Source organism: Aotus nancymaae, unplaced genomic scaffold (genome assembly GCF_030222135.1).
Source record: "Aotus nancymaae isolate 86718 unplaced genomic scaffold, 86718_ANA_hifiasm-v0.15.2.pri h1tg000041l, whole genome shotgun sequence".
Lineage (NCBI taxonomy): Eukaryota > Metazoa > Chordata > Mammalia > Primates > Aotidae > Aotus > Aotus nancymaae.
In genome coordinates, this window is record NW_026988455.1 from 35467072 (window position 1) to 35491567 (window position 24496).

A 24496-nucleotide genomic window follows, 5' to 3' on the forward strand; every position below is an offset into this window, starting at 1 on the left:
GTAGAAGATTCATGGTTCAAAGGACACAAAGATCATATTGCAGGGGGTGGGGGAAGGAGGGTGTTGAAATCAAGAAGAACTTCCTCTAAGCGATAACATATGATAAAACCCCTGAACAAAAGCTCCTTAAAAATGAAGAGGGAAGGCATTCTAGATGTAAGAAAAAGCAAGCAGAGATAGATCAAGATAGGAAGTTACAGAAGTTTTCAAGCAACAGTAAGTAGTTTCATTTTACAGAGGTAGGCTCTTTGTGGAAAGTTACACCATTGAAAACATTGCCTTCATTTAAATGCCTTTAGAGTCCACTGGAATTAAGGATGGATAAATATTCTCTCTTGTTCCCATACTCAGAACACAGAATCTTATCCTTTGTTTAGTTTTTGGTTGAGACACACACACACACACACAGAGACACTCACAGACACACAGGAAGAACTAATTCCCTCATTGTTGTATTGCCTGGCATCTCACAGGGATCTAATAAACATTTGATCATAATAGCAAAAAGTGTCTGGTATCCTGAAACTTTTCTCTAGCAGAAGACAACTGCTCTAGAAACAGAAACAGAATTCTTCCAAATAACATGGCTTGGCCTAGGGTAGTGAACATCAAGTTCATTTTAGAAATACCGTCTGTGTTTGCCTATGTCATCATTTAGCTTTGACCCAGTTCAGAGAGGGATCTCAACCATTTCTTTCTATGCATAGTAGAATAGTTTGTCTAAATATTATTACGTAAAATGCTGGAAGTTATTCATTCATTAGCATGTGTTAACTGGTACCCACCTACCACTTTCCAGGGGCTCTTTAGGAGCATAGTGCTTGGCCAAGCTTTTTAGAGGAACAAAAGAAGAATCTTTTAGAATAAATGTTGTAAATGAGTGGCCCTGCAGTTCATTTCAGGAAAAAGATATATTTTGTCTTTTAGGGTTGCCAAGATTCAAAACTTGAGGTATTTCAAAGAAAAAAATCTAGATTTTTGGCTTTCCTTGAAAAAAAATTGGAGGATCTGGTCAAATGAGCCTACATTTCCAATGGCAATACTTGTTTGGAGCTAAATAGCAGCTGCCCTCTTTAATCAGGGCATGTATTTCTCTGTGTGCGGCACACAAGAAGCAGCAGAGTCAGATTCAAAACCTTGACTTTAGACTCAATCCAGCAGGAAACCATCCTGCATATATCCCCATGCCTCTCCCACCTACCTCCCCAAGATTCACAGGATCCTCAGGAGAACCCTGTAGTAGAGATGCCACCATGGGAACCTAATTTAGGATTAGATCAGGGGTGATCATTGTCAGATCTCAGGACAGAAAGAGAGAACTTGTTCATATACAATGAGTAAAGGCCAAAAGGGAAGGGTTGAAACTTGACATTAGACATACCCGCAGAGGTTGAGCAGAGTGGAGGAAGCCCCATGTGATTGGAGCAGATGGGGCCAGTACTGACCCTGGGGATCTGGGAGGTTCAACATGGAGTAATGGATGCTCCTGAGAGGCAGAGCACAGCAATGGGGATTCATTGAGGAGCCAGTGATACTGTGTTTTGAAAGGGCAAGTCTCAGAGGGAATGATGATTGAGGTGGGCCCCACCTGGCATGGGATTAAGGAATAGGACTACAGGCTGGTACGATCATGGGTGGGATAACACTGCAGATTGCCTACACAGGGACTTAGTACAGAAAGCAGCTAAAGGGATTTATTTTCTAAAATCAGAATACCAGCAAGAGCTGGGGCTTCTCAGTTACTAGATCTGATTGTCACAGTCAGAACAGAGCAAATAAGAAAGGTGATTTCTTCAGTCTCACTGTATTGAGCTCCTAAAACCTAAAGTCAAGATTAGTCTATTGGCATGGGGCCCTTCCCACACAAAAGAAGAGAAGGAAGGTAAAGATTGGGAACCAGACAGGGCCTAACATGGATTACATTTATTAAAATTCTATGTGCTTAATACTCTGTGAAATGAATAGTTTGGCCATGATGTCATCATGATAGCCATTCACTAACCTTGTTTCAAAGTTTATATTTCTGTACAAAATCAGGACTGTTTCAATAATTGTCAGCCATCTGCCTCCAGTGTCCAACATAATTAGTTATTTGTGCTTAGTTGCATGTTTATATATATGCTTTGTGTATATATATTGCATTCAATAAATCCTAGTTGGATTGGGATTGTTAGGCAGTGGTGTATTCTGGCTAATTTGAGGGTTGACCATAAAATATTTTCGTTGCAATCTTATTGAAAAAAAATCTTAATTTCTTTATCTCTTTCCTGCTAAATGAATATAACCAAGTTCTTTTACATTGTTAGAAAATTAAATAGGGGGTACTCAATCTGATAATGTAGATAAGGCAGATAAAAAATAAATATTTTTAAGTTTGGGTGCATGAGAGTGGAGGGGTAATTATCATTGTTGTCCAGATTAAATTATTAATATTAATTGTTCTTCTAGTGGTTTTACAGCCTGTCCTAAAAGTGAACTAGAGAAGCTAATCTGATTGAGTTTCTGCTTAGACGTACAACACCCATAAGCTGGCTGTATTATATGTTTTATTATACTAAAGTATAAATGAGGGGGTAATTACTCCTGCCTCCTTTTCTTTTAATAATATTATTTTAGGATTATGATAATATCTAAAAATAGTGGTATATGTAAGCATAACATTCTCATTGTTCTGATGGGAGAGCTGAGTACAACACTTCCTCTAGTTTCCTCTAATCAATTCTAAATAGCCTCAAGGTTTACTCTAGAGGAAAAGATTTAGGACTGAGTTCTCTCTAAGAAAAACAAAAAATATGAAACATGACTTTATTGTAAACCAGTTTAAGGACCAGTATATGAAGGAAGATGTTATCTGAATTGTGTGCAGTGTAATATGCAAACCAAAGATAATTTGGAAAGTAATAGAGTATTAAAACTGCCTTTTTTTTTTTTATTTAAACAGGCTCATGCCCAATTAGTTCGAGAAGTTGATGTGGAGAAGGTGTCTGCTTTTGAGAATCCGTATGTAGATGCAATAAAGAGTTTATGGAATGATCCTGGAATCCAGGAATGCTATGATAGACGACGAGAATATCAGTTATCTGACTCTACCAAATAGTGAGTATCCTTCCAGGAGGCCCTGTGGATTTTTTCTTTACTTCCATGTGGAGGTTTTGCGATTATCATAACTTCTTCTTTCTGTCCTGTATATGTCATATATGATTCAAACTTCAAAAGTTAGGTAGTATAGATAATGAACTTAGGCCAACCTCATAAATTTAGATTAGATTATAAGGAACTGGTATCATGAGTCAGGGAGAATATTTCTTTTACTGTTTTCTGTTTGAAAAACAAACTGAAGACTCTAGGAATCTGATTTCACAAACCTGTCTCCTCCCCTAAATTGCAAACTACCAATTCTCACAAATGCCATTGTTACTTGAAATCTTGTAATAATAATTTTTGATATAAAATCCGATCTTACTTATGTGCTAGAAAACACCTACACACGTTAGAAACTGCAAACAAAAATATGTTTGATTATGGCTTCTTAAAACATCAGACTTCCTGGTTTCCAGTTTTCAGACCCAGCAACCTTGACTGCTTTCTGAGAGCCACTATTATGGTGATGGATAGGTTTTCCTTTGCATGAAAATTGCATGTGAGTCTAATTTCGCATGTATTCCAGAATTATTTTGTGAGCTGTCAGTCATACTCAAGTGTCCTGGGAAAGATTTGCAGCCTAGAAATCTGTTACTTCTCTAGAATAAATCTCATTTAACAGAAAGAAAGTAAAGATTTGGCAGTTATCAGACTAATGTGATCAATGTAGTCAGCAATCTAGATAACCAGGCGCATACGTAGTGAGTTTTCTTTTTGTAATATTTAGTCAGATTTCTGTCTCCATTAGTCATATTAATACAGCATCTGTCTCTTGTTTTGGTTCTGGGCGGACAGAAGAATGGGTAGAAAATAATCAGCAGCCTTATGCCAGTTCATATGATAAAGTGATCCACTGGATGAGAGCTGGCCCTTGGGGAAAGTAAGAGGCCCTGATGGGCTGCTTGACATCACTCAGAAGTGCATGGAAGATCCAAGAGCTATGTGACTCTGTTTTTTCAGTAAAATTATCATGCCTTTTACTCTAATCCCAGGTATTTGTAAAAGTTATGATTCATATCAGCCACATAAATGTTGCCTGATCAAACTATTTCTTGTATTCTTATGGTAAATTTGAATTATGCCATTCTGAAATGTGACACAATGCTCATGAGCACCATCTCTGTCATATTTAATATTTTAACTAGCATTAACTCCCTTGTGTGCCTCTGAAACGTGTGCTTTCTTCATTCTTCCTTTCCTCATCCTTCTTATACACCTTCATATAGTACTTCTCATTTCTGGTCTTTCTCTTCTGCTGTCCTCCCTGTCTGCCTTCTCTTCTGCCATTCTCCCTCCCTCTGTCCTTCTTCCCTTTGTTCCTTCCTCCTAGTCTCCTACTATATAAGTTTCTGTGAGTACAGAAATGAAAAAGATGCATTCAGCTCTCGCCTGTTCTAAATTCTGCCCCCTCAACCTTTGACCAGCTGTCTTTTTTACTCCTGCCCCCTCTGTCCTTCTGTTTCTTTTGTCATTTCAAATTCCATCTATCTCCCCATGTTGCTGCTGTGTCTCATCCATCATTCCCTGTTCCCATTCAGTATGTCTCTCCTGTCTGCTTATTTACCCTCCATCTCTCTGACTTTCTCTTAACTCCTCTCTGCTTCTCATTTTGCTACTGTGATGTCTTGCCCTCGCCTTTAAAACTAATGCGTCCTCCATTATAAAGTTACATTTACTGATAAATTCTTCACCTTGCATCATTTTTCTTTTAACCTCTATCTTTTCACTTTTAGTTTGTCTTATCTCTTCCCCTCCCTACATTATTCTGTTCCTTACCTGTCATCTGTAACTGTTCTCCCTACAGAGAGTCCTGCTACGGGGCAGTCAGAGCCCCCCAGTATCTAGTAATTATGTGCTTACTAGCGTTACGTCACCCCCTTAGGATTTGCCTCCTCCTCCTGGGATAGGCCCTCTGAGAGAGTCCTCTTTGCACTGATGGCACCTGTATTGGACTGTGGATGTGTTCTTGAGACAAGACTTCATCACACCTCTGATGATATACCCTCAGTTTAGATTTGTGGATTTCTAGACACGAACCTATTAGTTAGCATGACAGTTGGATACTGCCATCCAATTCTTGACTGGGGCAAGAGCTCTCCTAGAGAGTTTCTCCAGACCTGTCAGTGCTGTGATCCTGGGAAAAGCTGCTATGTTAGAATTCTGTCAGTGCAGGCTTAGTCTACCATAGAAACAGGGCACATTCCTTATGATAGAGCAAGACCAAAATGTGGGGCTGTCTGGCACAGGCTGATCTAAACTCCTTCAAATGATTATTCTTTAAATAGTTCTACATTCCCCTGGTGGGAATGAGGAGAAATTGATTTTCTAAATTATATATATCTGGGCCAGGCATGGTGGCTTATACCTGTAATCCCAGCACTTTGGGAGGCCAATGTGGGTAGGTCACCTGAGGTCAGGAGTTTGAGACCAGCCTGACTAATATGGTGAAACCCCATCTCTACTAAAAATACACAAAAAGTAGCGAGGCATGGTGGTGTGGGCCTGTAGTCCCAGGTACTCGGGAGGCTGAGACAGGAGAATTGCTTGAACCCAGGAGGCAGTGATTGCAGTGAGCTGAGATTGAGATCGATCACGCCACTGTACTCCAGCCTGGGTGACAGAGCAAGACTCCCATCTCCAAAAAATAAATAAAAAATAAAAAAAAATATATGTGGATATACATAACTTAAATCTTTTTTAACCATACTTTATGCTGAAGTAATAAAGTGAATTCTAACAACGTACTTATATCCTTAGACATATCAGTATACATCTCTTTTAAAAAAGTAGGACATTTTCCTACCTAATAAATAATACAGTATTATACCTAAAATTAATTAAGTTCATTTTATCATTCTATACCCAGTTCATATTCAGGTTTCCTAAATTCTTCCAGAATGTCCTGTAGAAGTAGTTGATTTCAGGACTTCACATTACATCTGGTTGTTATATCCCCTAAAGTTCTTTTAATCTAGTAGAGACCCATTTTGGATTTTACTGGCATCTTCAAGAGACTGTCCTAGATTTGCCTGATTGCTTCTCATAGTATGAGTAGTTTGCTCCTGTATCTCATGGATTTACTGTAAACTAAAAGTTATATTTAAAGTCTTTATTAGATTCAAGTTAAAAATTGTGACTAGACTGTATTATAAGTGGTGATGTACACTTGTTTACCCATGATGGATGAAGTTAAGATTTACTGCAGTGTTAGGGTAGTGGCACCCTCCATTATAAAGTTGTATTTTTTTCATCTCTTGTCATGTTAGTTTGTCACTGAGCAATCTCTAGTTCTTCATCAGCTCTTCATCTGATGCTTTTATTTCCAACTGATAATAATTGCCAGAATTAATAATTCCATTAGAATTTGTAAAATAATTATTTTCCTGTTTTATCAGTTGGTTTATATTGACATTCTTCGGCATAGAAGATTTTTATCTCTTCAGCTGGTGCTATTTGATTAATCATTCAAACGAGGACATGTTGAGAAAGAGGAGGCTGTCTTGATAATTACAGTGAAACAGAAGGCATAAACTGAACTCTCCAGGATAGGCAGGGATGTTTGGTCACCTTAGCTAAGTGAAACCAAGGCGGGAAGGTTTGTTTCCTTCATTTTCTGTAGAATACTCTGTTTACTTAAAGGGGAGTAGAATCAATTTATTCCTGCCAGTTATGTAAGAGGTTGTTTGTATAAAGCAGAGTTAAATGGACCCACATTTCAGGTCTCCTCCAGGGATGTTTTGGTACTCTCTACACATTAGTGCCCAAGCAGCCTGCCTGGCTTGCCTTATTCCCACTGTGCCAGGAGGCCTGAGTGTTAGTTACTTTATTCTTTTCCCATCTTAGTAGTGGGCACTTTACATTTTCCTTAACCAGGTAAACCTCTCAACAGAAATAGTACCTGTGGTGTTGTAGAGTCACTCATTTGCCTCTGTGTTCCACATGTTTCTCCAGTGTAGTCTCATCATATGCTCCAGGAACTGGCAAAGATGAAGGTCCTGTATATTGGGCATCACTAATTCCCAGTACTAAATCATGTTCACAGATAACTCAGAATAATTCCTTTCTCTGTGTTGTGATAATTGTTATCCCTTTTCCTTTCTGACTTTTTTGTGTACTCCCTAGTACATCTTCAGTATGTTATCTGGCCTCCTTTTCTTCATATAGGGTTTCTATGTTGTTGTTCCTATCTTTATAATCAAAACATACTTCATTGTTATTCTGGACCTACTTTCTTATTCATTAGCAACACCTTACAGAAATATTTCTGAACTTAGGACCAACTTCTTTTGGTGCTGCCTGTGTCTAGTGGCAGGACTTTAGTATAGATTTAGGGGATACATAACATCTAAATCTCTGTTAGTAGGAGAATCTCCCTGCCACACAAACCTGCATAGTTGCAGTTCTTTCCACAACTCTGCTGGTTGTGAGATTCAGTGCAAGTGACTTACAAAGAATACTGGGAGCAGAGGCCAAGCATGCCTGTCATCTTTTCTCTCTGATGATCTCCTGTTCATCCATTAAGACCCCAGTCAAGAGTCACCCTTTCTGAAAACCTTGCCCAACACCAGTGACAGTAAATCACTATCTCATCTATCTTAACATGGTGTATATCTCTTTTATTTCCATCCTGGCATTTACTAAAGTGCCTCTCTCCTCTACCCTCAGTGCCTGACAGCAGTGCTCATGTTTGACTTTCACAAGTGATTGTTTCATGAAATAATAGATGGATAATTTCTACTATTTCAATGACCATGATATGGGAACCATCTCTCTCTGGCTGTTATAGATGAACTATTAAGCTTCAGAACCGAAGGCATTCTAGTCGTTTTTTCCTGCCGTTGTTGAAGGTCTGGGATCTGAAAAGCCTTATTATCAAAGACGATAATAGCTGCCATTTACTGAACATTTATTGTATGTTAGATTCTGTGCTTAGTCATTTACACATGTCATCTCATTTAATCCTCAAAGCCTCCTACAATAGTAGATAGTTCTTAGCATGGCCATCTATCAGAAGAACAAACTTAGGATTCAGACTGAATAATTTGTTCAAGATCACATACTTAGTAAGTGAATGGAATAGGAGTTGAATTCAAATTTGCTTATTCCAGAGCCCAAGCTTTTAACCACTGAAATAGAACCTCACACAGGATGGATGGATGGATGGATGGATAGATAGATGGGAGATAGGTAGGTGATTGACAGTTTCTAGATAAGATAGATGGATAGATAGGTAGATAGATGAATTAGTAGATAATACCTATGATTTGATGGTTTATCACTTACCATGAAGAACAAATTATTGATCTTTATGAATATTGTCTACAGATAGTCTCACATTTATAAAGTCAAGAAGGAAAATTATATAAAATTGACTGGAAAACAAACCCAACAGGTTTTGATCATCATTATGAAAACTTAGTCATGTTAGCTAAGCAGCAGTTATCCACATTAACATGGAAGATGTTCTGAGCCACAGATAATTCAGGAATGTTGTTTCTTTGTTTTAACCTACAGTCTTTATTTCTTAACTTCTCTCCTGACACTCCAGCCAATCACTTTTTACCAGAACCAGTAAGAAGGACACAATAAAATTATTTGAGCTTCCCTTCTACTTTGATTAGCCAACTTGCCTATCATAGTAAGCAATCAGATGGCTCAAAGGACAAGCAATGATGATAAAAACAAGGCGATGGGAAATTCCAGATAATAGATAATTGGCTTTCATTTGGTGAATTCTTCCAGTTCTATTTAATGAAAGAATAAAAAGCATTCTAAGATCCTAGGGAGTCTTGTAGATTCATTTATTAACATTTTCATTATTGATAAAAAACCTGAAGGCTCTGGAAATGATTAAAGAGCACAATAAACAGATGGTTGTAGGTTCACTTTTTTCCCCCTAGATTTCACCACCTGCTTCAATAATGAGACATCAGGTCATGTGAGTTCACTGCCTACAATATCAAAAGCTCCCTGACATTAGCCAGAGGACACAAGTCTCAATCACATTGGTGTATCGTGAGAAAAGGCCTTATATGCCGGTTTTGGCTAGTCTACTCTAGCTGTGTTTGCCTTAAGAGACAAAATAATTTCTAATCTTGCTTTACTGAATTTCCTTCCAAAGAGTTTGGTAGATCAGACACCTTCTTGAAATTTCCACATGATCTGGAGCCCATAAAGAACATGAATAAATTGACTTTTTGGCATAAGTCAACATTGGAATTTCCTTCTAAACTCACTTCTTGCACCAATATATTATGTGCCATTTGAATTTAACGAAAGGCATTTCAAAGATAGGGTAACACATCCACCTGACTTAGGGCCAGTCCTTCTGGAAGTCCTTCTTGCTAGAAAGTTGCTGACAGATGAGTCAAACACTTGTACTCCAGGGTATATTGGTTTGGCCATTGTAGCCATTTTCACTTTCCTCTGTTAGTTTTTTGAAAAATGTTTAAGCCTATTCTAGGCTTTTGAAGGCAGATAAGACCATTGTATGGTGTGAATATTACGTGGAAGTCCTGCTGAAATTCCCTCTGCTACTCACTACCTTGGGGGCAATGACTAAGCCTCACTTTCTTCAGACAAGGATTACATGTGGTACATAATCCTTCAGTACTCCTCCTAAATTCTGAAGTCCTTTGATTCTGTTGCAGTAGACTCCTTTTATTTGAGAAGTCATTATCCTATGCAGTCAAATGAAAACCTGGCACCTTAAATTTACCTGGAAATGTAATGAACAGAGAAATTATTCTCTACATGATTAAATTACTAAAAATGCTATCTTTAGCTAGCTCAGAAGAGGGCATTGTTCTTGCATATGTTTGCTGGTTTTTAGAGTGACAATAATAACACAAAGTGTCATTCTTTTCACTTGAGTGACATATTTAATTCTCTTTGTGTTTTGTTATCTAGTGGGCCACATTTTCCAATCTTTGGTAAAACAACAAACAAAAACCCCTGCATTTGTCTTTCTCAGTGAAACTGATGATTCTAAGATGTGGTCTTTATTATTCCCTTTTCAGAATGCTCTTAGAGATGAAAAGATAAGGCTAAGATATGCTTAACTCTATTCTAACCTTCATTACAGAGAAGGAACGGGAAAAAGGCTGGGATTAGCCCCAGTTTATCATTCATTTCACTATGCATTTGGGAGAGTCAGTGTGCTGTTTGCTCACATTTTAGCAGGACATTTGTTTGGACTTTCAGTAGTTTGGCCTTTTCTTTGTAGGCATTTCCACAGTCTACTCAGGATGATGATGTGCCTAGCTAAAGCTTATTACCATAGAACAGAGATTAGCAAACCTGCAGGCCAAATTTGGCCTGCTGCCTATTTTTATAAATAAAGTTTGGTTGGAACATGGCTATGCTTTTTGTTTATGTCTATAGCTGCTTTGCACCCAGCGGTAGAGTCAGATAGTTGTAATAGAGATCATATGGTACAAAAGTCCTAAAATATTTATATTTACTATCCGATTTTCTCTCTCTCTCTCTGTCTCTCTCGACAAACCCCTCTTAGAGGTCAAGAATGAACATTAAAAAGCAGTATCATTCTGCTTATGCCATTTAGATAAAACCTAGTTTAAAACTCTGATGCTCTGAATTAACCCAGAGATAACTTTTAGACTACTGAGTGAAGCGACGGCCTGCATTATTTCAGTAGTCCTTTAGAAATACTGCTTTGCACAATAAAACTATTGATAGGAAGTGAGCAACAGAAAGCTCTACATCACATTTCCTGGAAGTACCACTAAATGCCAAACAAAAAATGTCTAGCACTAAACATGGCATGAATGACCAGAAATGTTCATGGAGTTGATTTGGCTTCTGAGTGCAATGATTATGTGTCATATATGCTTGACTCGTAGTGTCTGGTATGGTATGGTGGTATGTTGCAGCTGATTAGAGGGTTTCATAGGATTTAGCAATCAATTGAAGCAGAGATAGGAGTGACAGGCTTTTGTAAGAGGGCTAATAGAACATGCACATGACTAGAAGACAACCCTACCCCACCTCCAGTCATGGGGAAGCCAAAAAATCTTGCTGTCTTCATGTAACCTGTAAGATCATTCAGCATCCTTTTAGACTCCCTACCTCCCAAGAAACCTTGTTGACTCTGATATTCTTGTTGATCATCAGGTTAATGTCTTTTTCAGTTTAAAATAATGAATTGTTCAAGCAATTCTCCTGCCTCAGCCTCCTGAGTAGTGGGGATTACAGGCACGCACCACCACACCTGGCTAATTTTTGTATTTTTAGTAGAGACAGGGTTTCACCATGTTGGTCAGGCTGGTTTCAAACTCCTGACCTCGTGATCCACCTGCCTCGGCCTCCCAAAGCGCTGGGATTACAGGAATGATTTGAATTTTGATTTATAATTAGTTTACCTTAACTCAGATTAGCATGACCAGCTCTAACATGACCAGCTCTCCAGACCGGATCATCCTTGTCAAAATGAAAGTTCTAATCTCACAGAACCAGTATCCAAATTAAGGTGACATAACTGACAAGACCATGGGAGATTCACTTAAATCAGCATGACCTATTGCTCAAGGCTGACTCTTGGCTGCAATCACTGGAACCTTGCTTTTGACCCACATTACATCTGCATTATAGTATGGTTATTTATAACACATTTATCTTCACTGCCAGACTGTAATCTCCTTGAGGACAGGATTTGTGTCTTTCTTTCTTTGTAGTTCACACCCGGCCTAAGCATAGTGTCTAGCTTATTGTAGACTTCCTGTAAAAGTTGTTGAATGAATGAGTGATAGAAGAATAAGGGAATTTTGTGTCTTTCCTAATTTCTTCTCATCTCTTGTCTCTTCTTCTCTGCCTGTTCAAATCCCATTCTGTCTGCACAGAGTAACCCATCTCCCATCTCTACTGCACACTATTCTCCGGTGACTACAGTTCATAATCATCTCTCCCTTCTTATTGCATTCATCATTAGCAGCTCACAATTTGGCACTTAATTGTTTCTTAATTGATTCATCAGTGCTCTCTTTGCTTCACAGGTAGCCTGAGATCCCTAAAGGCAAAGAATGTATTTTAACATATTTTGTACCAGTTCTCTGTGCCAAATCTCCCTCCACCCAACACACTGCATTGGAATTTAATGTATAACAGATTCCCAATAAATATGTGTGAGTTAACTGAATTAAGCATCACCATCCAATTTTAAGACAGGCAGACCAGAATTAAAAAGTAATCTTCAGCTATTTCTTGATACGTTGTAGAACTGTGTCAAAATTAATCAACTGCTTTGAAAACTATCATATATAAAAGATGAATAAGTTAACAAAGCCAGATAGGCAAATTGAAAAAGACCTCCTTTCTTCTTTATTTTCTCTCTTTCTCTCTCATTCCTGTTGTTTTGTTTTTATTTTTCAATTACAAAGTTGATTAATTTTTTTGAGCACTACACCTGAGAATCTATTGCTGTCAGCCCGGCCCTGGCACTGGCGTCTGCCTGGCAGACACTTAGTTGCCTGGTGCTTTCCCCGTTTGACACTGGTGTTCTCTTAACATCAGACATTCAGATTCATATGATAATGAAACTACCAAATACAGTGATGGAATTTTTTTAGGAGATATTTAATTTAGTTTTAAAAATCTTATTTTTCTAGATTGGGTTAGTTCATTGGTAGAGGGAAATTGAAATGCATAATCCCGAAGCCTTCTCTTTGATCCTCCAGAATGGTCTACCTTAAACAGTGTTCATAAACGGTAGGATTATAACCCATCTGCTACCACTGAGTTTAGAACCTGCAACTTTGTATTAAAAGTAAACTTGGGTGGGAGCAGTGGCTCACGCCTGTAGTCCCAGCACTTTGAGAGGCTGAGGCAGGCGGATCACGAGGTCAGGAGTTCGCGACCAGCCTGACCAATATAGTGAAACCACGTCTCTACTAAAAATACAAAAATTAGCCGGGTATGGTGGCACACACCTGTAATCCCAGCTACTCAGGAGACTGAAGCAAGAGAATCACTTGAACTTGGGAGGCGAAGGTTGTAGTGAGCTAAGATCATGCCACTGCACTCCAGCTTGGGTGACAGAGTGAGACTCCATCTCAAAAAAAAAAAAGCAAACTTCTTATGAACAAAATACCTGTTAATAAATGCTGCTTATCCTTAAAATCTAACATATATGCCAGGTATTAAAAAGGAAAAAGGAAAATTGATTTGCTCTCTGCAAAATGAACTTTTTAGGAGACCGAAGTGTTTGTGGAGTGAGCAATCTTGTGCTGCTAACCAGCCTAACCAGATTACTAGCCAGGCTCCTGTCAGCCACAGGATTTGCCAGATGAGAAAGGGACTAGACTAGGTCATGCTACCAAAACCTCTCCTTGACTCTCCCCTCAGGATAGCAGTTTTGCAGAACTGTTACTTTTCCATTTGTTTTTGCAGGTCACTTTTCAATTTTTTTTCACTTTTTTCCTTTGAACCTTTGTGGTCATACAGCAACTGCACAATAACCGTGTGTTTCTGATTTCTCTTTAGCTTCTAGTGCTTTTGACAGTGTCAGACACCATCTCATGGCATGATCTAGCTTTCAACTCCCCGAAGACTGTTCCTCTCACAATGAGGTCTTCTTAATTTTTTTAAATGAAGTCGACCTCATTTTTCTAACCTTCTTTTCAATAATTAAAAATGTGAAGACCTACCCAGAATCATTTTCTGTGCCATAACTTCATCTTAGTATTTGACTTGAACTGCAAATTTGTTATAAATGCAGCCTCTCCATGGGAGGTCCTTACACAGGGGTTAAAAAGCTCCCCAACCTCCAACACACACCCCGTGTCATGCTACAGCAAATGCCCCAAGATGCTGTTTCATTTATCTTATTATGTCTGATTGGATTTGCATGAAATTTCAGAGATTTCTGTTCCTACTTAACTAGCCACAGGTACTTTTTGCCTTTTGGAGTAATTGCTGAGGGTTGTATGCCTCTAACTCCAATATGTATATATTTAGAGTCAGGGTCTTACTATGTTGCCCAAGATGGAGTGCAGTGGTTATAGCCTCAAACTCCTGAGTTCAAGCGATCTTTCTGCCTCACAGCCTTCCAAGTAGCTGGGACTATAGGCACATGCCACCACACCTGGCTTATAAAATTTATTAACTCTAGCTGTAATGTGATATGTTTTACCTGCTAGCTCATATCTCTATATTTTAATTCTTTGTTTCCTTCATTTAAGAGAAAACAAAGCATTTGAATTTTTAATTTCTATACTGTGCTTGGTTTAGATTTCAGTTAGTCTTCCAGACATAGGTGGGAAGGAGGGTTCTTTTTAATCTTAAAAAGAGGCTTTTAAAAATCAGTTTTCATTCACGTCAAATGGGAGCATAAATTAATTTGAAGGTCAACTCAAAACTGTTGTTGATTAAATATTGTCAAAATTAAAGAACAGTTGGAATCTCTTTTTAAAACATATTCAGGAGAGAAAGTGTTATGTATAATTTAATTTGGGCATATTATTTAAGTGAAGTTGAAGCTTCTGTTATATATTTTAATCATTTAAAGTAGTGGATTATGTCCTTTTTCTGAATTTACTTTTCTTCAGCCAGAGGTTATCCTGAAGTTCAATGTGTAAAGAATTTGTCTGTTACAAGGTGTAAACTAATGCCTCAATGGAAAGTACAATTTAGTTAAGAGACTTCCTTAAGTCTTTCATGCAGTGCAGTCATACTACACAGAAGAATGTTTTGAGGATTATCACCAAGGACTAGAGATTGTTTGAACAGGTTCCCAGAAAGTGACTGTATCCAAAATATACAAAGGTTCATTTCCTCTCTATAAATCTCACCATTCTTGTTTTTATGTAACCCTTGCTTCCCCACAAGTTGATAAACTCCTTGCAGGTAAGGATCATATCCAATGAATCTTCCTATCTGTAGCATCTACCATAATGTCATGGCCAAAATGTGTTGTTTAATTCCAGATGACTCTGCATTTTGCTTATGGTCAGAAAGGAATCATTGAAACATGGCAAAAACACAAAACACAAGTGTCTTTGTTCCCTCATTTTTCATTGAAAACTGTCAAAAACCTATTTTTCCCTTCAAGAAGATTATGTCAGAAATGTCTTGTTGATAAGATCCCACCTCCTCAGTTTGCACCGTATTAGAATGTTAAGGCCTGAAAGCTTGAAACAGGTGTAATAATGGACATACAAATTTTATCCTTCTCTAGCCGGGACCTAAAGAATAGCAGGAAGCAAATCTACTAAATGAAGTTAAACAAATAGTGCCTTTTCTTTCTGTGTTGTCTTTAATTTGTCAGAGACATTTTAATTCAGAACTTGGTTATCATATGTTGCAGGCCAGTAACAGCTGAGAGAAGTAATTACGTAAGGATGGATAGCTAACAACCACCCCTCTCCTGTATTTTTGCCTTTCTAACCACTCCAGCACCTCCCTTAAAATAATTTTAATTTTGGTCCATGCTGAGCGCCTGCTGTGCTCCAGGCCCTTGGCTAACTATTGTTGGTATAGCCGTGGTTGAAGGCAGTTGTAGGCTCTGACCACCGAGAGTGGGCCTTAGCTAACGGGGCAAGTATGAGGAAGAATATTGAGCTCAGGGTTTCTTTTTTAAAATCAAATTATATATTAATAATTTATAATGTCTCAGCACAGTGAAAACTCATTAAATCCCCATGGAGGGATTGGAGTAAGGCGGGTTTAAGCAGCTAAATCTCCCATTTTCTAACATGAATGGTTTGTCTCCTAGATACTTAACAAGCCTTATGTAAACCATGGGAACTTCCTTTCCCTGACATTAGAGAGAGTCACTGCCAGACACTTGTTATACATACGTTGCCTTGGAAATGTACCTGTGCCTGTCACTGTGGCAACACCCTTGAGAATGACCTCCACAGCCACTCAGAATCATTCCTACAAAACAAATTATGGCTATAATTAACTTTCTGAATTTACTGTACAATATAAATTTGTTCAGATCTCAGTGTGTTTTTTTTTTAAGGTTGAATGAATGGAATAATCCAACAAGAAGCTATCCTCCATATTCCACCAATTTTTTTTTCCAGAATGGAAAATGCCTCAGTGGAAAGTACAATTTAGTTAAGAGATCATTTCTTTTTTCTCAGTATGTGAGGAGGACCAACAAATGGAGATGCTCTAGTCTTATCATGCTAGAACTCCATTTTTAGGGGAACGGAGTAGCTTTTTTCCCTAGCAAATGTGAAATACAGATAGTGCTGTGAGTCCCTACACTTTGAGTCCTGTGAGCCCAGAGGGAGGAGAGTGCCTGGGATTGGGGATTATGTGGGCAGCACCTCTTTGGCCCCTTCTTGGCAATGAAAAATGCATGTTTTTGTTTTGGTTTGATTTTTGAGACAGAGTCTGTCTCTGTTGCCCAGTCTGGAGTGCAGTGGTGCACTCGCGGTTCATTGCAACCTCTGCCTCCGGGTTCAAGCGATTCTTTTGCCTCAGCTTCCCGAGTAGCTGGGATTACAGGCATGTACCACCACACCCAGCTAATTTTTGTGTTTTTAGTAGAGATGGGGTTTTGCCATGTTGGCCAGCTGGTCTCAAACTCCTGGCCTCAAGGGATCTGACCCTCGCAAAGTGCTAGGCTTACAGGTATGAGCCACTGTTCCTCCAGAAATGCGGTTCTTGGTCTATAAATTTTACCTGCTTCACAAATTGTCTGTAACATATCTTCAGTCATGGTAGCTTCTCAGTTGCCCAGGTTTTACTCAAGGAGAAAATGGTTTTTATGTCTTTTGTTTAGTTGGGGGCTTTATTTATTTACTTATTTAGCCTTGTTTTGGGTTTTGGTTTGGTTTTTGGCTCTAGGTGATGTATGTTGCAACTAGCAGAGCTAGATACAGTTCCTCTCAGCTTTTATTTTGTTAAGCTAGGTGAATTTAATTCTTTTACCCCAAGTGAAGTGAGCCTTTCTCTCTACCATTCAACTGAGGCAAAGCAAAAAGAATGGCAAGCAAGAACTGTAGCTTGCTTTTAAGTTAATCAGAAATTTATGGAGTATCTTTAATGGCCATTTCTTTGCCGTGAACTGTGATCATACCTGAGCAGTGGACACACAGAACAGAGCCTGGCAGGCGGCAGGTGCTCAGTGTGAGTTAGTTGCTGTTATGCTGCTGTTGTCATTCTCTATGATCTATACTACCATTGAAAAGATGAAGAGGAGAAAGTATTCTTGCAAGTATGAACGTTGAGCTCAGTACCCTGAACTTAGGAGTGATACCACTGACAATTTTTTTAGGGTAGCCTGTAAGCTCTTGTAAGTGGTTTTCCAGTGGCAGATATGTCTCTGATTCCATCTTATCCAAGCAGTGTGACAGGTAATTTCCCACTTCATGCACTGGTTCTTTAAATTCTCCTGTGCAAACCACTCATTTGTGCTTTAGTATGGAGTGGCAATGAGTAATCTGTTAGGTTCATCTTCAGAAAACAGAAAACCACAATTTCCCTTTACCATAGGAACGCCACAGCAACTTGTATTACAAGAATTAGCAGCCCTCTGTTCTGACCTCTGTGCATGGCATTAAGTGAGCAGAGATGGCTTATCAGGCAGTATATTTCTGAGCAACCTTGCCAGTGGAAATTTAAAGTTATTTGATTCCTCTGAAATAAGTTTTTGTGTACAGTAGTTAAAAAATGGTGAACTTACAGATTTCAAAATGTACATTCGAGTTTTTCAAACAAAGGAGCTGATCAATTAGAAAACTCCATCCAGAGTAGCTATCTGATTTTTCATGTATGATGTGATGAGCTGGTTTATCAGTAGAGTGAAATACACATCACCTCCCAGAACATGGACTCGTTAACTCTTATCAGAGGACTCCACGATCATGGCAAGGTATTTACTAAAATTCTAGGTCTAGTTTATTTTAAGTTTTCTTCCTATCTTTCACACCAGTATTCCCCCAGCCTCCCTCGATTTGTCCTTCAGCAAGTTTTTCAATAATTGGAGATATCAGGCTGGTTCCTGTTACTCAGTAGAGAGCTGATTGCCAGCTAGAGAATCATCATGTATCAGGGATCAGGCCCCGGGAATACTAATTAATTGATTTGCAGGAGGAATTTCTGGGCTGATACTTTTTTGTCTTAAAGAATTGATACCACCAAAGAGGCAATAATTTCATTTCTTTGTTAAAGTCAGATTTAGTCCTCCTACTTTGTGATTTCATGAATCTTGTAGATGTAACATTTTTTTTTACATTCAGTTTCAAATTTAAGGGTATCATTCATTTAGAAATACCACTGTAAGAATGCTGTTTAAATAATGCTAAAACTAAATCTCAGCATAGGAAATCCATCAATCCATCCAGCACGTATTCATTAAGTACTATTTGCCTGGCATTCTTTTAGGTACTAAGGCAGAAATAGACTGGTAAGACAGAGTCCTTGCCCTCAGTAGGTCATGTCCACTGAGTATTTCTTATTACTCAGTTGTAACATGCTATGCACAAAACATTCCTTATTATATATCTCAGAACTCACGTTCTCTTGTTTGTGAGCATGAAGGAATTGAAGATCCAGTTCTGTTAAGGGTTCCACTTTTTCTTTAATCTGGTTCATAAGTTAGTTATTTTGTGCATATACTTAGTAGTTGTGTGTTTTGAAACTGTGTATGCTCCTTCCTTTCCAGGACAAAGGAGAACACAGTTACTCTTTGAAATCGTGAAAATACCACTGAATTCTATCAAATTATGTCATTCTCAGAATTTCAAATTGTTTTTTACACTTTGAGAAAATGAAACATGAATGGAATAAAAGATTCTTGAAATGGCAAAATTACACTGATGAAGAACATATGTCTGGCTGCCAGGGGTAACACAGGCAGTTTCTTTGTAGTGATAGAACAATTCTGTGTCCTGATTGTGGTGGTATTAAACAAATCTCTACATATAAAATCTCATACAACTAGATTCTCCCCATAATACAGTCAGTGCTCTGTATATATGAATTCTGCATTTGTGAACTCAACCACCTGTGGATCAAAAATATTCAGAAAAAAGTTGTATTTTTACTGAACATGTACAGATTTTTTTTGTCATTATTCCCTACATGCTACAGTAAAACAACTATTCACATAGCATTTACATTGTAAATAACCTAGAGATGATTTAAGTATAGGAGAGAACTATGCATACATTATCTGCAAATACTGTGACATTTTATATGAAGGACTTGAGCATCCAGGGATTTTGGTATGTGCAGGAGGTTCTGGATCCAGTTGCCCACAAACACTGAGGGATGAGTGTATACATACATACAATGTATGCATTTGAGTATGCAACAATGGGTAAAATTCAATAAGGTCTGTAGTTTTGCTAATAGTATTGTATCAGTGTCATTTTCCCGGTTTTGATAATGTACTATGGTTATGTAAGATGTTATTGTTAGGGGAAGCTGGGTGAAGGGTACATGGGAATGCTCTGTAATACTTTTGCAACTTCTTATGAGTCTAAAGTTATTTCAAGAGAAAAAAATTTTAAGGGAAGGGAAAAGTATCAAATGTCATATAACCAGATAAATTTAAAGTTAAGGTGTGGTGACTCCAAACATGGGGAATATCTGACCTTAGACACATTATTACTGCAATAACTAGAAATGTCATGGCTTCACATTAATCATGAATGACTTAGGCTAGGCCCTGGACAGAATTTAGGACACTGTATCCTGCTGTTTTCTCTTAGGGGAATAATGAAATTCATTTCAGGAAAAGACTCTGATGTTCTTGCGGGCGGTAGGGCGGGACCTATTCTGACCTTATGTACAACTCTGTTATCTTAAAAACTATTTGTTTTAAACTCCTGCTTTGACAACCAGACCTGCTAAACAAGTAGAGGATAGGAAACTTATTTGAATTTCTTTTTCTTTTTTTCTCCCACTCCCTGCCTTTGAGGAGTATGAGTTCTAATAGATAATAAGAGAAGAAATGACAACTGTGGTGTGTAGGTAATCCATAGATGGATAACCTTCCAGTAATGGAAGGTTGACTTTATCTTTCTTTTCCACAGACTTCTCTACCACTTTCTATTTTTCTTTTCTCTTTTTTACTTCTCTGTTAGGACTCATTTTTGTCCTTCCCTTTCCGTAGACAGCTTTGGTGTGATGGTATCACTGACATTCTCATTGTGTCTTCCCTCCTCTAGCTATCTTAATGACTTGGACCGTGTAGCTGACCCTGCCTACCTGCCTACGCAACAAGATGTGCTTAGAGTTCGAGTCCCCACCACAGGGATCATCGAATACCCCTTTGACTTACAAAGTGTCATTTTCAGGTAGTAACTGAGTCCATAAAACCTATTTCCCAGATTTTATGCCTTGAGTACATTTGGTAAACTCTGTAGATACTGAAACATCATGTGTAGGCTTTAAAACAAGATAGCCTTTATACCAATTACTATCATTTTACACAAATACCTGGATGACGAAGCAAGACTCCATCTCAAAAAGAGAAAAAAGAGAGAAAGATGTACTGTACTGGAGCATTTTGCATTTCAATTTAAATCACTAAGAAATCAATAAAATCTTAGTTTTGTTCGTGGTTGAGTAAAATCCGTAAATAAACTGTTGGTCTTAACTGTAGTTTTTTGGGCAGTCATTTTAACTATAAGGACAATGGATATGTTTTTAGAATTATGTAAGATGTGAATGATCTTATGATTTTGTCAATCACAGAAATTATGTATTGTCAGAAGTTTTCATGCTGGTGTTTTTCCCAGGTCCTCTGGTACCAATGCAAAATTTTTCAGTAGCAAGAAAAATGTGTGATATTTTACATTCATAAAATATGTTGCTTGAAAAATTTCAAAATACATGACTTTGATTACCTATCAAAATAGAATGAGAATTTATTACCTCATCTCTCACTGCTGCTGTTCTGTCTGGATAATACTTCAACAGAAGCATTCTGTTGTTTTGTTTTTAGGATGAGAAAAAATAAATAATACTGATGTACTTCCATTTAATCTGTTAATATGCAATCACTCAGTTGTACTTTTAGTTAGAATACAAACTACATGGTGATTTGAGAAATGAGAATATGTCTTGGAGTGTGGAGAGTTGATTTTCTAAGCACGGCCATCCCATTGAAGATGGATGTGTGCAATATTGGTTATGAAGTAGAAGTCAGCGTCTCTTGTGTCATTCTGACAAGTGACTCTGATTAGCAGGCCCACCTTCATTTCTTGCCAGGGCACTGTGTTTTATTCTAATTGGTCTCTGTACATATGGTCAGATCTGGCTGCCATACATTGGTCTAATAGACATGGCCACAAAGTAGGTGGCATTTTGAAACTATTTCTGAGCCTCAGTGTTTTAATCTGTAAAATGGTTGTACTGCATTAGATGATCTCCAGAGTTCCTTGTAGCTCCAGCATTCTATATTACTTACGTTTTAAGTTTATAGTATTTAGAAATCTTTAATTTGAGACACCCAGATTTCCTTTCTCCAAGCTACAAAATACTTTCAGAAAACATAACATTTCATGGAGATTTTCATCTCCTTACTGCTTCGCAGTTAGTGGATTCTGAAACCAGATTACAATTACAAGTTGTTTTTTTCACGTTTTGTACGCTAGCTTTTGAAGTACATTTTTTGCCACTACAGTAAAAGTAATGACTTAGAAGTATAATTTTTCACCATCATCAAAAGCATCTTTTAGGGCCCAGTGTGACAGGTTTCATGGAATGAGGATTTCATGTAAATTAGTAACATATTATTCACACCTTGGCATTAGGGAAGAGCCAGCATTTTAATACTTCTGAAGATCTAAGAATTCTGGCTTTGATGTCTGTAGTACACGGATCTCCCTGGATCCATTGTTTTGCCCCTGAGCTCTCTCCTGTGCCTTACAAGGCTTACGAGCAGTCACTTAGAAGATCCTTGAGTTCTTAGCTTAGCTTTAATGCTAGGAAGCAGGAAAACACCAGGAGCAACTGCAATTTTAACAAATGTTTAAAGAGCCCTACTTTCAAATTTTTGTACTTAAACCTCTTATTCTCTGAGACGGTTTTTTTTTCTGTGAACATTGTGTACATTTCATTCAAGATACAGATTCAACAATTTGGAGAAACTTTGACTCAATGCCAAGCATTACTAGATATTTTCAGACATACATTGTCACCCAAATTAATTGATGTCAGTGTTGGTTTCTGAGCAGTAATTCAGCAAAGAATTGGTGTGTTAAAAACAAATAATTGAAATGGTTCACATCATGGCCTCCGTCTCATACCATGTAGTATCTTCATTCACTTACACTTCATTTCCAGCAAGTGAGTGAATTGGTTTGTACACAAGGGTTAGCGCACTGTGTTACCTGACATGGCCAGACTTGTCCCAAAGTCTTACTAATATTGGGAGGAAAAAATTGCCCAAAATGTTTAACCTGCTAACGAAGGATGAATGGGGTTGTATTTGCATTTAGTGGAAGCATCATACCACCCATATTGAAATGTGTGGTACCCCACATATTTTCAGTGTACTTGTAGTCATATCTAGCATCCTTAAGAAACATATGAAGATCTTTTTTTCTGATTTTGTAGGAAAAGAAACTGAAGTTCAGTACTTGCCAATAGGGCGTCACACAAAACCCATTCTGTTTTAGACTCCTTGATGCTTCATTAAATAAAATACCATTTTGCTTGGCACAGATAAGGATTTATTATTATTTTTTTTTACAATGTTACAGTTTTCATATACACTGGTAACTTTCTTATAACCACCATGATGTATTACCCAGAATGTCTTGATTTTGAATATTAGGTAATAGGAAATTAGTAGTTATTTAATAAGTATTAATTGAATTGACTTGGATGATCATTGTCATTCAAGAGAATATTTTCCCCAAGTTTGTAAGCAGTGCTATATTTATGTTGACTTTTTAGTTTTACTTTATATGTTATTAATATGAGTATTGTTAACCTTGCAGAATGGTCGATGTAGGGGGCCAAAGGTCAGAGAGAAGAAAATGGATACACTGCTTTGAAAATGTCACCTCTATCATGTTTCTAGTAGCGCTTAGTGAATATGATCAAGTTCTCGTGGAGTCAGACAATGAGGTAAGTGTTCTTTAGACAGGCAATGGGTTATCATTTTATTATCTGACACAAGTAAATGATAGCAAGTAGGGTGTGGGGAATGGGGTGAACTGAATTCTTTGCTTTCTTGAAATTTGATTTTAGGACTTTTAAAATAACCAAAAATAATCCTGTTATCACATGGTACACTCAGAGTGGTAAGCTCTTCTGGCAGATGTATGAGCTGGTCTGTGTGTTCAAATCTAATTAGAGCCTATTTGATACTTGTAACACTATGCAGAGGTTCTAAAAATGAAAATAACGTGGAAATCCTAGGCTAATCATCAGATCATTTTATAGTCTTCTTCCTACAGGACAGAACTGGGAGTGTTGGAGTGAGTCACTCTGTTTTGTTTTGTTTTCATTTTGTTTAGATCATTGTTTGTGTGATGGGTGGGTCCCAAAGAGTACTCAAAACCTCTCTTGGCAAATGTGAATGACTTTGCAGCTGGGCTCTAAATCAGTTCATTGTGAGCCATGAAATGTCTTGGTGATGTGGCCTTTCTGCTCTTATAGAATTCTCTAGTCTGTTGCATAATTTTGTCTCTACTGAGCAGTGAGTAATTGAAGAAGTGTCCTTAATATGACTGTCTGGAGAACGGATTGAGTATTATTATCTCCTTCCTGTTACACAGGGAAACTTAACAGGTATAAATGTGGATTTTGAGGATGGTAAAGACCTGACAAGTCTGAATTGATTATGGAAGATAATTAAGGGTATAGAAATCTGTGCTTCTGAGCTGGAGTTGTGTGCATGTGTATGTGTATGTTGGGGGAACAGAGAAGATGCCATTGATATCCTGTTAGAGGCAGAGATTGCAGTGTGATAGGTTAATAATAAATATTAAATATCCTAATAATAGGGTAGAAGAAAAGAGAAGGAAGTGAGATATCCCCATTTGCTGACTAAAATAGGATCTAGCATGCTGTGCTTTGGATTACAGTACATTTTTTAGGTACACAAGAATTCCTGACTTGTTCTTTTAAGTATTTTTCTGCCGGTATTAATATCTCTGTTAAAATACATATTCAAGCCTCTATAGTATTTCTTTTGTGTATAGAATTGATAAAGTTTCCATGAACCAATATCTCATATAGAACCGAGAGTTATCTGTTCATGTGTTTCAGAATCATTCCTGAGTTGCAAGTATATTGGCTTTGGAGTCAACCAAAGAACTTCTGATTAAGAATGAGGCTTGTTTATCAGTCAGTTTCCCCCAGTAACTATAAAGCAAAGTGCCTAAAAGCATGCCAAAATATATGTCAGTAAGTTACCAACATA

The 24496-nt window shown here is 37.8% G+C and overlaps 1 protein-coding gene across 1 annotated transcript in view; it reads left to right on the forward strand.

Annotated features, from left to right (window-relative positions):
• Positions 1-24496, forward strand: part of LOC105725245 (guanine nucleotide-binding protein G(q) subunit alpha) — a 325618-nt gene that overhangs the window by 216522 nt on the left and 84600 nt on the right. Inside the window, exons 3-5 of the mRNA XM_021667305.2 lie at positions 2942-3096; positions 20286-20414; positions 23067-23196. Of these exons, the coding sequence (XP_021522980.1) occupies positions 2942-3096; positions 20286-20414; positions 23067-23196 (414 nt within the window). The remainder of the gene's footprint in view (positions 1-2941; positions 3097-20285; positions 20415-23066; positions 23197-24496) is intronic.